This window comes from Pelmatolapia mariae, linkage group LG20 (genome assembly GCF_036321145.2).
Source record: "Pelmatolapia mariae isolate MD_Pm_ZW linkage group LG20, Pm_UMD_F_2, whole genome shotgun sequence".
Classification (NCBI taxonomy): domain Eukaryota; kingdom Metazoa; phylum Chordata; class Actinopteri; order Cichliformes; family Cichlidae; genus Pelmatolapia; species Pelmatolapia mariae.
In genome coordinates, this window is record NC_086244.1 from 42,726,402 (window position 1) to 42,741,310 (window position 14,909).

General features: G+C 39.8%; 1 protein-coding gene and 1 long non-coding RNA gene across 2 annotated transcripts; one reads left to right on the forward strand and one right to left on the reverse strand.

Moving 5' to 3' along the window:
* Nucleotides 1–838: 838 nt before the first annotated feature.
* Nucleotides 839–3,687, reverse strand: LOC134618668 (uncharacterized). The gene is made up of 3 exons (XR_010091919.1): nt 3,597–3,687; nt 1,844–1,974; nt 839–1,298 (listed from the first exon to the last, which is right to left on the reverse strand). It is a non-coding gene; the product is annotated as an uncharacterized LOC134618668 (long non-coding RNA).
* On the forward strand, nt 2,920–14,909 carry gmeb2 (glucocorticoid modulatory element binding protein 2). Its single transcript, XM_063464165.1, has 10 exons — nt 2,920–3,168; nt 3,607–3,769; nt 4,276–4,355; nt 4,568–4,692; nt 4,767–4,870; nt 11,591–11,748; nt 12,340–12,408; nt 12,505–12,642; nt 12,735–12,857; nt 12,981–14,909. The coding sequence occupies exons 2-10, from the start codon at nt 3,627–3,629 to the stop codon at nt 13,601–13,603; spliced, it is 1,563 nt and encodes a 520-aa protein (XP_063320235.1). The 5' UTR covers nt 2,920–3,168; nt 3,607–3,626; the 3' UTR covers nt 13,604–14,909.

A 14,909-nucleotide genomic window follows, 5' to 3' on the forward strand; every position in this document is an offset into this window, starting at 1 on the left:
CAGTGCTTGTTCACTCTTGACAATAATTACATTTCTAAATTCTCTTTGTGCATTTACAGGTAAACAATATCTAATATTTTATCTAAATGACTGCTTTGTCTTTGAAAAGGTGAAGAGCCTGAGGCCGGTGACAGTCCAGTCTAAGTACATCCTTACGGTGGCTCACAGGACAAGGCCACATTCCTGTCCTGCCAGAAGAGAAGAGAAACTTCAGAGTCTTCATGCAGTTCAACCACACCTGTCATATTCCGTATGACAGGGGTCTCAAACTCCAGTCCTCAAGGGATGCATGCAACTTTTCCATGTGTCCCTGGTGCAACACACCTGAATACAATTAGTAGGTCATTAGCAAGAGTATAGAACTTGACTGCATGCTGAGGTGGCAACCCCTAACCCTACCTACTCAAGTAAATTTAAGTAAATGTATGTATTTGGAAACATATACTTCTAAAATACTTTTATTGCACCATGTTCATTCACTCATGAGCTGCTGTAACGTGAATCAAATGGCTGAATTGCCAACTCAGCATGCAGTCAAGTTCTATAGTCTTGCTAATGACCTACTAGGTGTGTTGCAACAGGGACACATGGAAAAGTTGCAGGACAGCGGCCCTCGAGGACTGGAGTTTGAGACCCCTGCCGTATGGTGTTCATGCAGTTTTCTACCCCACAGTTACAGCATGTCTGACTGCCTGTTCAGGATATGCAAAAATATATGATGAGTTTAAGCATGTGATGACAAAGGCCTTCCATTATGGTGTTTGTCATCACATGTCACAGACATCTGGATGATCATTTGGAATAAACAAAAAACTAAGAACTTGTTACTTCATCTTTATTATTATTATTGTTCTTATTTTACATTTTTCATTGTTAGGCATTAGGTTTATTTGTAGTAGTCCTTTCCAACTTCTTTCCCTCTTCCATGTTACTGTGTCAGCTTGTCAGCATCTATTTGGGTTTGGAAGTGGAACAGAAAGTAAGGAAATCCAAAGTGCCATTAAAACCAGGAGAGGTTCTTATATTTAAGAAGGGATTAATTCAAAAGAAATGACCTCAATGCCATATTTTATTTAGAAACCCTAGAGAGCACTTTGCAAAATAACACATTCTTATAATTTCACCCTCAGATGAGCCAAGCTACGACTGTCAGGGAAGGTGATGTAGGTACAGAGCATGTGAGAGTAGTTAAGTTGATGTCTCTTGTCTAGATGAAGGCACAAGAGGGATCAATGGCAGTGCGTAGAGATTCAGTATCTTCAGTCTTCAGTGGACACTCCATTTCTGGCACAAAACACCTGTAAAAGATGGTCGATTTAGGAGGTGACCTGACAACTTCAGCCTGTCAAACATAGCAATGGAGCAGTATGTTTAAAAAAAAACCTAATTAAGCATGCACTCAGTACCCTAAGAATTATTATGGTAGTTAAACACAGTGATAGTCACATATCATATCACTTCAAACAGAGGTGATCCAGTAATGCTGCACTAATGAATTAGACTAACTATTCACTTTAGCTAAAGTTATTAAGTTAGCTAAACAGTTGGGATGCTGTGTGAGACATAAATAAAGCTCAAATACAAAGGTTTGGACACCGTTTTGCATGTTTCCCTACTGTAGGGGTCTCTGCAAGCATACAGGGCTCTGACAGGGTACAAGATGACAACTTTGGATTTCTATTAGAAACAGTCGATCATATTTGTTTGTCAAAGCTGAATTCAGGGCAAACTAGGCTAAATTAGCGTTTTTAGCTAACAGCTACAATAAGCATAAAAGTTACCTTACGGCTATCACTTGTTAACATGAGCTTGTTCTTATACATGTAATACATTTATTACCAACCTGAGAGTTTATCCGCTGGTCATTCAACATGACTTCTGAAGTCTGAATTCAGCTCAAGATGCTGTAGAGTCCCGTCAGTAACACTTTCGGTCCGCTGCCCTTCTCTAACCTTTCAAGTAATTAGATTTGGCCTACAAACAGAAAATAAAAAAATAGAATTTGGGATTAACAACTTATTTATAGTTGCAAAATTTTTCATTCATAAATGTCGCTTCTTGAAAATTACTCCGATTTTTGCTGGCTTTAAAAATGAAGTCCTTCTGTTGAAGGCTTCATTAGACAAATGTAACTTAAATAAAGATCACACCTTACTTGAATTTTTGATGCTGCTTTTCAACTGATGTAGCTAGACTGTGTGTGCGTACTTTTGTTTTTCTTTTGTTTTCTTTGTTTTTGTGTTTTAACTTTTTTTTATTTTTATATGGAAGGTCACTTAATGTACTTGTATGCTGCTTTATGGTATTTCTGACCCATACTGTTCTTTTGTTCTTTGTTCGATGGCTGCTTTGTTCTTAACCACCTATACTTGTACATATCCTTTTGACTTGTAAGATATGCGCTGTAATTGTTAGTTTGTACAATTAAAAGAAAGAAAGAAAAAAAACACAACTTTCGGTCAGCTAATAAAACATAGTTCTATTAATCTGCGCTCGATTACTCTTGAACCGGAACCGGATGTAAGTCCCAAAAAACTGAATTGTAGAACTGAAACTGAATGGTGAGAAGTGAATCTGAAATTATTTGAGAGCTAAAGTTTTAAAGGATAAAATACAGTTTCAAAGCAAATGAATTCAATTTCAATTTAGTGATGATCGTTTTGAAACCAATAAATTGAATTTCAAATTAGGCTAATTCAAATTCAGTTTTTAAAAGCATTTATTCAAGTTACAATTCAGATTCAATCCGAGCAATTCAAATTCGAATTTAACTTATTCAAATTCAGTTTCTGATGGCACAGATTAAATTTGTTAGGTAGCTTCTGTTTTTTGTATTTTGTGGCATTTCAGCCTCCACACCAATGGAGGGCAGTAATGTACCATCTGTACCACCAAGAAAAATAACAAACGAAGAAGAACTATACAGAAAACTATTCATGCTAGCTGGGTACGAGCAGGAAATCTTAATTGTATTTGTTTTCAAATTTAGGCTTCAGAAATCTTAAAAATAGAGCGGCAGTGTTCTGTATGAAGACGAAAAGAGACGGATATCAGCAGCTTTATATTTTGACAGTAATTTACTGGAATAGGTTCAGATTTACTAGATAGCATCCTTTCTGTCCGGACGACACCAACACACCGTTTTCAACATTACGTCCCAAGGCCAAGGTAAGCTTATTCAGCTCCCTCTATAATACTCTAATCTGCGGGAGCGTCGTTACATCCTGTTCGATCAGGCCAAGAAAGCAAACACGTTCATTTCATTTCAATATGTTAGTTAGTTTGTTGCAAACAAATTCAAACCCCGACAATTTAATTCCGTCACAAAACAGTGATGTCTCCTGTAGTTTTTCAGTGTAGACAAAGTACACAGTAGATGCTGTCATTGTTTACTACAGCTAGCAGCCATTTAGCCCCCGTATACAGTTACGGACGCTCCGCAGTCATTCCCAGTATTACTGGAATAATTCTGCACATTCCCACCCTTCTCTGAACTATGGTGTGTTTTTGCTATAGTCAGGAGATCATTTATTCTAATTACTAAATCTTTTACAACATTATACAAGCAGTAACATCTGTCCACCCCCTGCTGTCACCTGTCTGTAGGTGAGCTCCTCCGAGTCTTCATGGCTTCATCAGAGGTAAACATGCAGGAAATGAATGAGGTTGTGATCGTCACCTTACCGGAGTCGGGGAGCGAGGACCTCCCCTCTGTGGCAGAGGAGGATAAAGCAGTGCTGGTGACTGCAGAGTTGACCTCTCAGACCGGGTAACACATACTCACTGCACACATGGCCTTGTGGTCAAAATGTAAAATAAATGTGAAGGGGCAAATTTACTGAAAGATATAAGATGAGTAATAGTGAGATAGAAATGCAAAACTGCTATAAAGAGATACAGAGACACAAACAGGTCCAAAGATGAGCAAGATGTCAACAAAAACACAAAATAAAAATATGCAAAAGTGCACGCTACAAAGAAATGCAACAAACAGAGAAATGTAAAATCACTCAACATGTACAAAAAGGGAAAATAAATAAAATAAAATGACTGTCATACAAAGTGAGAGAGATACAACATTAAAAATAAACTCAAACAACTGTAATAAGATGCAGAATAGCTACATAAAGAACAGAAATACTGTAGGTGGTCTGCCAACTCCAGTTACTTGACAGTCATATATATACAAAATAACATATTGTACATGAAATCAAGTACAGCAGATGTACTGATATGCAGACGTTTGCTGAGCTGAGCCTTGTTTTTCCCCCTCAGGGAGAATGTCCTCACAGTAGCACCAATGGAAGCAGAGGCCATCAGAGCAGATTCACTGGCAAAGGAAGACGCAGTCATTGGTAATTTGAACTGAACTTTTCTTTATTAGCTTCAGCTGGATTTATTTTTCTTGTTTTCCACTTTGTTTGCATAATTTTCTGTAAAGAATAAACTGCCGTGCCATTTTTCACTCTTCTGAATATTTCAGAAGTAAATAAAAGTGTAAGTGATGGTGTTACGTTACAGTTTACTCAGTGTCCTTATGAAGATGTTTGCATCTCTGTCTTTGCAGTGAAATTAAGTGAAGAGGTGGATGTGGAAGCTGACGTGTTCTACCCAATCACATGCGGAGACGTCAAAGCCACTCTGATCTGGAAGAAATTCGTCTGCCCTGGGATAAATGTGAAATGTGTCCAGGTACACAGTCGTTTTTAAAGCACTTAGCTTGTCCTGAATCTACACTGACTTGTTTTTCTTTCCCCTCTGATCAGTTCAATGAGCAGCTCATCAGCCCAAAGGAGTTTGTGTGTTTAGCAGGGAAATCCACTCTGAAGGACTGGAAGAGAGCTATCCGACTCAATGGCACCATGCTCAGGTCTGGACTTGTTATTAATAGTCAGTGACTGTAGTGGATACAAACCAAAACTGTGCAGTATGTTTTTCAACGCAATGTAATTTGAGAGAATCCAGTATTTAACCTTTTCAGAGTGCTTGTGTGCAGGACTTCTTATAGCTGCCTTCATCAGACCTGATCGTGTTACATTGTGTGTTAGTTTGCGATCTCAAATCAGCCTTTTGTATCGTCATCACTAGGGGTGGGTTTTAATAATCGATTTATCGATTAAAATCGATTCTGGCTTGGATAACGTGAAATCGATTCATTAAAATCCTGAATCGATTTTTTAATATAAATTTATTTTGCCCGAAACGCCAGAATCTCAGGTGAAACCTCACAAAATTTCAACAACCACCAAACAGCTAAGACAGTAAATGAGAGCAGGTACACGGATTCTGCACAAGGACGTAAACACACAGCGCGGACCCGCGGATCAGAATCAGTGAGATGTCGCCTTTCTCACCCGACGGGCGCTGCGGCTTTAAGCGGCTACGCGCGCTCCCGCGGACGGCAATCACTTTCTGGCACAACAACTGCACGGACAGCTCGCTGATTCTGATCTGTCGGCGGGTCCGCGCTTTGTGTTCACGCCCTTTTTGCGCTGATTCTAAAGCTGTTAGTTTGATCTCTCTCCAAACAATATTGACTGAACCAGCAACAAAAGAAGATCCAAACTACGCTTCACATAAACATCGTCATGAAATCACTCTGACTTTTACTGTTTTGCTTCCACCACGATAAAACTTCACTTCATGCACAGCTCTCTCTCTCTCTCTCTCTCTCTCTCTCTCTGTACTTCAAGAACAGTTTCCCGTCTAAAAATCTGTTTTCTGCATTATTCGCTTGCTTGTTACGCACAAGTCTACCGTTGTTTACAGCGCTGTCGGCCGCTGTTTTTATTTTTTTTCGTTTTACATACTTCCGAAAAGAAAACCTAATTTCTGCCGTTCAATTTAAACTTTTTAAAATTATGCAAAATGCAAAACGCTTAGCCGTGTGTCTAATAAAACTGCTGTAACGTCAGAGGTAACGTTCATATGTTGATTAATGGTTTTCTTTCGTTTTTGATGTACTGCAGAATATTTTTATAAAATCCCAGGCCAGGAAAACCACCTTCATGTTTTTCTGTTTTATCTTCAGCTACTTTGACACAAAGGCATCTGCTGTGACGCTCACACCTTTGATAAAGTCTTGTGTGTGTCAGCTTCCTTTTTATAGATACAAAAATATGTAAATGTACTGATCTGAATTATAATATTTCTCTGAATTATAAAATTCTGAATTATTAAATTATAAAATTTCCCAGATTCAAATCGAATTGAATTGAATCGAATTGAATTGAATCGAATCGAATTGAATCGAATCGTGGATCGAATCGATTCGGGACCTTGTGAATCGGAAACGAATCGATTCTAGAAATCAGTGACGATACCCAGCCCTAGTCATCACCTCGCTGGGCGGGTGCCGTGGATACCTAAGTTTGTGAATGCAGTGATTCGAAAACGAGTTGACGTAGGAGCTTCAAATTGACAGCATAGGCGATTTCACTAAAAATCGTGCACAGTTTTGAATCTCAACACACCCACTGGTCGGACATGTTGATGCTTACATATGAAAGATCTAGCCAGGATCTGGCCCAGTGGCTCGATTTTCCCCCGATATTTAAAATCTTTCACACAAGTTAGCCATCATATGATTCCTTCCAGCGTGGGCTGTAATATGATGAGTCTGTCTCAGGTGTAATATGAGAGTATTTAGGTAAAATGAATGCTGCTTGAAATCATGTGGCATCACTGAGCGGCTTAAACTTCCTCTCACTCTCATAACTGGGTTCAACCCATACAAAGGCTAAGTCTCTTTACTCCACCTTTAACATCATCATGTCTTCTGCAAAACTTTGACTTTAATAATAATAATAAAAATAATAATAATAGACTTTATTTGAGGGTGCCTTTAAAAACCCAAGGTCACCTTACAAAGAACAACATTAATAAAAGGAGCAATAGTCATAAAATACATAAAATAAGTTAATATTGCAAAACAGAACTTGACAACAGATAAAATCAGCACTTAAGCGAATAAGTCAGTTTGAACAGATGTGTTTGGAGCTCTGACTTAAATACAGGAAGAGAGTTTATGTTTCTGATGGCTGGAGGAAGAGAGTTCCAGAGCCGAGGAGCAGAGCTGAAGGCTCTGCTCCCCACAGTGATGAGACGTGAGGACGGAACAGTAAGATGAAGAGCAGATGAGGATCTGAGAGGGCGGGAAACAGTGGTGATATGAAGCAGGTCACACAAATATGAAGGAGCAGATTTATGGATACACTTGTACGTGAGAAGTAAGATTTTAAAGTTTATCCTTCTACGGGCAACCAGTGAAGCTGCTGAAGAACTGGGGCAATATGAGCTCTTGATGGAGTACGGGTTATGACCCGAGCTGCAGAGTTTTGAAGAAGTTGGAGTTTATGAAGGGACCTTTTAGGGAGACCAAATAAGAGGGAATTGCAGTAATCAATACGGGACGTAATAAGACTATGGACAAGGATGGCAGCAGCATGGGGGGTAAGGAAGGGGCGGAGTCGGTTAATATTACGTAAGTGGAAGTATGCAGACTGGGTTATGTAATTAATGTGAGACTGGAATGAAAGAGTATTATCACGTATGACACCCAAACTCTTAACCTGAGGGGAGGGAAGGGTGGGAGAACTTTCAATGTTAATGGAACAACTGTGGGATTTGGTTAAGATAGAGGCTGTGCCAACAAGTAAAACTTCAGTTTATTACTGGTAAGTTTAAGAAAATTAGAGGAGAACCAGGATCTGATCTCAATAAGACAGTTTGAGAGGGAGGGAGGTGGGAGGGATGAATTGGGTTTAGAAGAAATGTAGAGCTGGGTGTCATCGACATAACAGTGAAAATGTATATTATATTTTCAGAATATCCAAGAAGGAGCATGTAAATAATGAATAAAAGAGGCCCTAATACTGAACCCTGGGGCACACCAGCAGAAACAGGACAGAGACTTGAAGAGCGTGATTTAAATTGGATAAACTGAGTGCGGTCTGAGAGATATGAGGCTATCCGAGCAAGGGGGGGTATGTGGGGATATTGTGAGAAATGGTATCAAACGCTGTCAAGAAGAATGAGGATGTATAGGAGACCAGAATCAGCTGCCATCAGAAGGTCATTGGTAATCCAGAAGACAGGCTTGAACTAACACAGTGGGAAGAGGGTCAAGGTGACAGGTGAATGATGTAGATTTTTTTAATAAGATTAGATACATCAGTTATGGAGGGAAGAGTAAAGCTTGAAAATAACTGTGAGGAAGACAGTGGGGGAAACAGGAAGTCTACTTCAGAGTCAGAAGCTCCTGCAGAGTTAAGTTGACGGTAGATATCTGAGATTTTACGAGTGAAAAAAGAGACAAGTCGGCTTGTTGTTCCCGACAGCAACCAGTAGAGGGCCTGGTGGTCTCACAGTCCACCAGGCAATGCATTAAAAAATAACTTTTTCATTCAAACTAGTAATTTAAAGTGTTTAAATTTCCTTTTTTGTGTGTGTGTATATTTTCTTCCCTCCCCTGTTTACATTTAATTTATTCATAAACTTGTAGAGATTCCCACGCTCTCTGGTTATTTATTTATTTATTGTCTATACTTAAACTCTCCCCTATTTTTATTTTTATTTTTTTTTTTTATTTAACCTTTATTTAACCAGGAATGTCCCATTGAGATTAAAAACCTCTTTTTCAAGGGAGTCCTGGCCAAGAGGCAGCACATTTCCAAACAAATACATACAAACAAACAAGATTAAAAATTACACAAAACAATTACACATTATTGAGGCAGTCTGTAGGCCTTTGAGTTTAGTTTTAAAAACATTTAAAGACAACAATTCAGTCAGTTTCCAGTCTTTCTGTAACAGGTTCCATGAAAAAGGCGCAGAGTGGACAAAGGCTTTCTTACCCAACTCTGTGCGGACAAGGGGAACAGACAGCAGCAGCTGATCATTTGAACGCAAGGAGTAAGAACCACTATTTGTCCTTGTGACCAAAGTACAAATATAAGGAGGCAACAATCCAAGAATAGCTTTGTAAATAAAAGTGTACCAATGCCCCTGTCTTCTAATGGCCAAAGAAGGCCAATTTACTCTTAAGTACAAGTCACAATGATGGGTCAAATATCTACAATTGGTGATAAACCTCAAGGAAGCATGATACATCGTATCCAACATTAGAAGGCATGAAGAAGAAGCGTTCATATACAGAATGTCACCATAATCTAACACAGATAAAAAGGTTGCAGTGACAAGACGTTTTTTTACTGCAAAAGAAAAACACTGTTTATTACGGAAAAAAAAACGAAGTTTCAGCCTCAGTTTCTTTACAAGTCTCTCTATATGTGGTTTAAAGGTAAAGGAGTCATCTATCCAGACACCAAGGTATTTATATTCATGAACTATCTCTATGACATTTCCTTCAAGGGTGGACACCACTGGAATAGGCTCTGGGACCTTCTTTGACTTAGAAAACAACATTAGCTTAGTCTTGTCAGCATTGAGAACTAATTTTAGCTGGATAAGTGAATGCTGGAAAGCAACAAAGGCTTTCTGTAAGGTTTCAATGGCCTGAGTAAGAGATGATCCATAACAGTAAATAACTGTATCGTCAGCATAAAAATGCAAATTTGTGTCTGAGACATTTTGACCCAAGTCATTGATATATAAAAGAAACAGAAGGGGACCCAAAACTGAGCCCTGTGGCACCCCCTTGTGGACAGCAACAAATTTAGAACAAAGACCTTCAAGTTTAATGCACTGGGTTCTATTATTCAGATAATTTGAGAACCACGCTATTGCATGTTCTGACAGTCCAAGGCTGAGCAGTCTGTTTTTTAGGACAGCATGATCAACAGTGTCAAAAGCTTTTGAGAGGTCAATAAAGAGTGACGCACAGTACAATTTCTTATCAAGTGCCATAATAATATCATTTATCACTTTCATAGTGGCAGTGTTAGTACTGTGTTTTTTCCTGAAGCCTGACTGAAATTTAGAGACAATATCATTAGAGTACAAAAACTCCTTCAACTGGTCACAAACTAGCGATTCCATAATTTTGGATAAAACACACAAATTTGATATTGGCCTATAATTAGTCAACACCGATGGATCACCTCCTTTCAACAAAGGCAAGACAAAAGCTGATTTCCAAACCGATGGAATTTCTTTGGTTTTAATTGAAAAATTAAATAGAATTGAAAGTGGTTCTGCAATATAATCCGCTGCCAGCTTCAAAAAATAAGGTTCCATCAAGTCTGGACCAGGAGGTTTTCTGTGATCCAAAGCCTTTAAAGCTTTATGCACTTCATAAACACTAAAAGGTACAAAGTTAAAACGGTCTCCAGAAAACATAGAGAATTCTGGGCAAGAATTTGTTAAAAAAGTTTCTGCAGAATCAAACAAGGAACCCACTGATAAAAAGTGTTCATTAAAGCAATTCAAAATTTCAGTTTTATCATTAATTGAGACTGAGTCTTTTACAACAAATTTAGGAAAGGTTTGAGTCATTTTATTGGCAGAAAAGGACTTGATTACTTTCCAAAATTTCTGTGGATCGTTGAGATTCTCAGTGGTGACAGACAAAAAGTATTCAGATTTGGCCTTTTTAATAAGAGAAGTGCATTTATTTCTAAGCTGTTTGAAAGCAGACCAATCAGTGGTAGTATCTGTTTGCCTCGCCTTGTCCCATGCTCTATTACGCTTGTGTATGTTATCTGCGAGTGTCTGCGAAAACCAGGGATTTTCTCGGCCTTTAATTCTAACTTTCCGTAAGGGGGCATGTTTATTAACAATTTCCATAAAGCTTTCCTTAAAATATGTCCAGGCTAACTCTACATCTGGTAATAATCCGATTTTTTCCCAATTAACTACTGACAAATCATGATGAAAAGCCTGTTCATTGAATTGTTTAAGATTCCTTTTACACACTATGCGCGGCTTACATTTTGGGATTTTAGCATTTCTACAAACAGCAACAACACAGTGATCACTTAGGTCATTACAGAAGACACCAAGCGAAGAGAATTTATGAGGTACATTTGTTAAAACCAAATCAATTAATGTGGACTTTTCAGGGCATTTAAGATTTGGCCTGGTAGGAAGATAGACTAGCTGGGTAAGATTAATTGAATCGCAAAATTCTTTAAATTCACCAGAAGTTGCATTTAGCCAGTCCCAATTCAAATCTCCAGCCATTAGTAGTTCAGTGTAATTTAATTTAGCCAAAAGGTGCTTTAGTGAAGATAATGCCTCTTTTGAAGCAGATGGGGGCCTGTAACACCCAACAATGGTTATCGAAAGAGTATTAGCAATATCTACATTCAAAGCCAAAAACTCCATTTGTTTACATATCGATTGGGACAGAACAATCGAGGCATTAAATCTTGATTTGACATAAATAGCTACACCGCCTCCTTTTTTTGGCCTATCAGTACGATATATATTGTACCCATATATATTAATGTCTTCATTAGTAATAGATTTAGTTAACCAAGATCTCCCCTAGATATTGTTTTTGGCCTTTGGTTTGCATTGTAACTTATTTTCAACATGTTTTGCGTCATGATGGCACTCTTCTGTCAGACATGATAGACAGTTACAGCAAATTGTGCTTAACAGCCTTTCATCATATTTAATTTCACAGGAAGATCATGGACTCTGGTGAACTGGACTTCTATCACCACACAAAGGTCTGCTCCAACACCTGCCGCAGTACTAAAATAGACCTGGTGGGAACTAAAGTGTCCATCAGCACTGATTCGTCAGGCGATGTGATTCCTGCCACGCCTTCATCAGCTGATTGTAAGTCCTTTTACAAAATGATTTAGTGCAAATCAAATACACTACATAAAAATAATGACTGTGATGAAGCAAAAATAAACACTTTTAAACAGTAAAAATGAACAGATTCTGTACACTATACTGAAAACAAAAATAACTTTGCAGAGTCTTGGAGTGTGTTACATCTCCATGTGCAGGTTTGCAAACACGATGAGGTCAGAATCATGAAGATTAATCAGTAATCTTTTGCATTAGCCTCACTTAATGTAATCCTGCCAACACAGATTTTAGGTTCGGCTTTGGCCCCATGTACGAGTGTGAGCACAGTTTTAGGAGCTTTTTAAAACCTTCATCCAGCAGTATAGTCACAGGCAAACAGAAAACCTGACTTGTTATTTCCGAGCTAGTTTTAGTGAAGACTGGGAAAACATGTTACCTGTGAAAAATCCCATTTGGCAGTAATTCAGTCACAGTGTGAGTGACTTTGCATCCAGGTGTACGTCATTGTTATAAATAAATATAAAGCGAAGCCAAAGCGCAGCACAGATGAGTGGAGCTTCTGAACCTCCACCACAGTCTGCATTGCAACCACGTGTGCCGTCTCTGTTGTAGTGAATGGAGCTGCAGCATCATTTCCAGAGGTGATGGAGGAAGCTTCAGGCTGGGTCACAGCCATTGGAGGTGATCAGCAACCTACATACACACAGACACCATCAAGTGGAGTCACCTGACTCAGAGAGGTACTCATGTTATTGATGTGTGTGTTTGTGTGCACAGAGGACTCCATCGCGTTCTGGCGTGCGGTGAAGGAGGCAGGGCTGCTGGAAGAGGTGGTAGAGGACTTCCAGAATGAGCTGCAGGAGGTGCTGAAGGGGCTGCAGGAGAGAGTGTGTGACCCACCGCTGCAGGTCAAAGGTTAGAAACACACACAGGTGTGGGTCGGTTAGTCACCTGCCACAGACGACTAATAAAAATACCGATCGTGAAATGACTGCTCTGTTTCTCAGATGCTGTTTTACTCAACAACATAGTGCAGAACTTTGGAATGCTGGACCTTGTGAAAAAGGTTCTGGCAAGTCACAAGAGCCAGATGGACCGTTACAGAGAGCAGTACACTCGCAGCTTAGCCGGTCAGTGCAGAATCCTAAGTGGTCTTTCTTGTGCTTGTGATTTGTGTAACTTTGTAGAAATGACTGCATTCTGCATGAAGGAGTAACAGCAATCTTGTGATACTTCACCGTCTCCCCCTGTAGCCCTGGAGCAGCAGTGTGACGAGCACAGGAAGCGAGCTAAGGAGCTGAAGAGCAAATCGCAGCACCTCAACAACGTCCTGATGACCCTCACGCCGGTGCCTGTGCCTCCCGGGCCCAAGCGTCCCCGGCTGACGCGTGCTGTCTCCGGTCCTGCTGCAGTCAACACTGCACCCACCCAGATCACCCTGCCTCTTAGCCAGCTGACCAGCCTCCCACTGGGGAAGGTGCTGACCGTGGCAGGAGCCCAGCCCAGCACCAATGTTGGCGCGTACACCCTCCTGACCTCCTCGCTTTCTGGGTCAGAGCTTTCAGCTGATGGCTCTAACTTGACAGTTTTGTCCACTGCTGCCGGTCAGGAAGGGGCAGCTGGGGCCAGCAGCCAAGCAGCCTCCGGGGCCTTCGTTAAGTTGGTGGGACCTCAGTTCCAGCTGGTGACGCTGCAGGGTCTGGCCACCACACAGGGCGCCGCTGTCCAACAGCAGGTTGGCACCATCAGTGTTGTCGATGCCTTGGCAGCCACTGCCGACGATTCCGAGGAGGCAAACCAGCTAGATGATGATGATAAAGGTCAGCCAGAGCAGGTTAAAGAGGAAGACGGGGACCAGCAGGACCAGCAGCAGTGAAATACAGCCTGGCTGTTTGCTCCCTCGTCTGGCTTCTGATTGGCTTCAGTTTGGAGTGGACTGAAGGTGGAGGTGAAGGCCTATGAACCCTTTGACTTTTCCACACCATTTCATGCATTTCAAGACATCCATAGGTCTCCATTAGAAACCGAACAGGTGTTGTGACTGTATATTTCATCTGTAATAAAATATGTATCACGTCTGTCTGTTTATTCCACACAGGAAGATTGTTTAGTTTGATAATAAATGCTTGTTTTTTTAAAGAAAAGTTCAGGACTTGAGGATTTTTGTAAAACTTATTTTTATAATTCAAAATTTCATTTAAAAAGAAAAAGAGTGAAGGGATTTTTGAATTGTCCCGACCTTGGACGACTGTTTGCTGTGATGTTATTGGCTTCATAGATTCTAAATTCACTTGGATTATAAAACACTGTTAATGTACAGGGTCTTAAATCGTGCTTTTCTATTCTACTTGAACACTCAAAGCACTTTGTACAACATGCTTTATGCTTTTCTGTCTAACATGCATCCGATAGCATGTTGGGATTTAGCTCCACCAACCTTCCAGTAGATGACCTGCTCCACCTCCTGTTCTTGGGATGCTTTGGGACACTGGGTGTGGTCAGGAGAACACTTTAAAATAGGGTAAAAAAACATTTATGTGAAGCTTAACCAGTACATGACTTATGCTGGCTGGAGTATGTGTCATGAACTCAGCATTAACATGTAAATTACAAAAACTTTGTGTTATTTATACTTCACATTGAGGAAGGCAAATGTACAGGTATTTAATTGATCGTTACTCTTGTTGCGTTAAAGTTTTGTGACCCTACTTTGCATTAAAAGCTTTATTCTCCCCCAGAACATGAAGTTTATGAGTAAATCCTTCAGCTTTATAAGCAAAGCAGCAGATTACAGCAGTCATTCCAAGCTTGGACACGAGCTCCAGTCATCGGATGGTTGGTGGAAGAACTCTTAACTAGAAGAGATCTGCAGCAGGTTCTTTAGTTTTTGCATTTGCACACTTACATATTTCAAGTCATAGAACAAATGTTAATATTAGAAAATAGTCTTCTGTTATGAGAAAAAAGTAATTGCACTGTAAACCCAAGAACTGGTTGTGTTACCCTTGACAGAGCAATCAACTGATGACTGGCACTGAGTCATTCACATTACTGTGGAGCAACATTGGTCTGTTTTTCTTTGCAGAATTGTTCTAATTCATCCACACTGAAAGGTTTCTTTCATGAATCACTTGTTTAAGGTCATGCAATTTATTCACTTTCCCTCTGGGGTTAATAAAGTT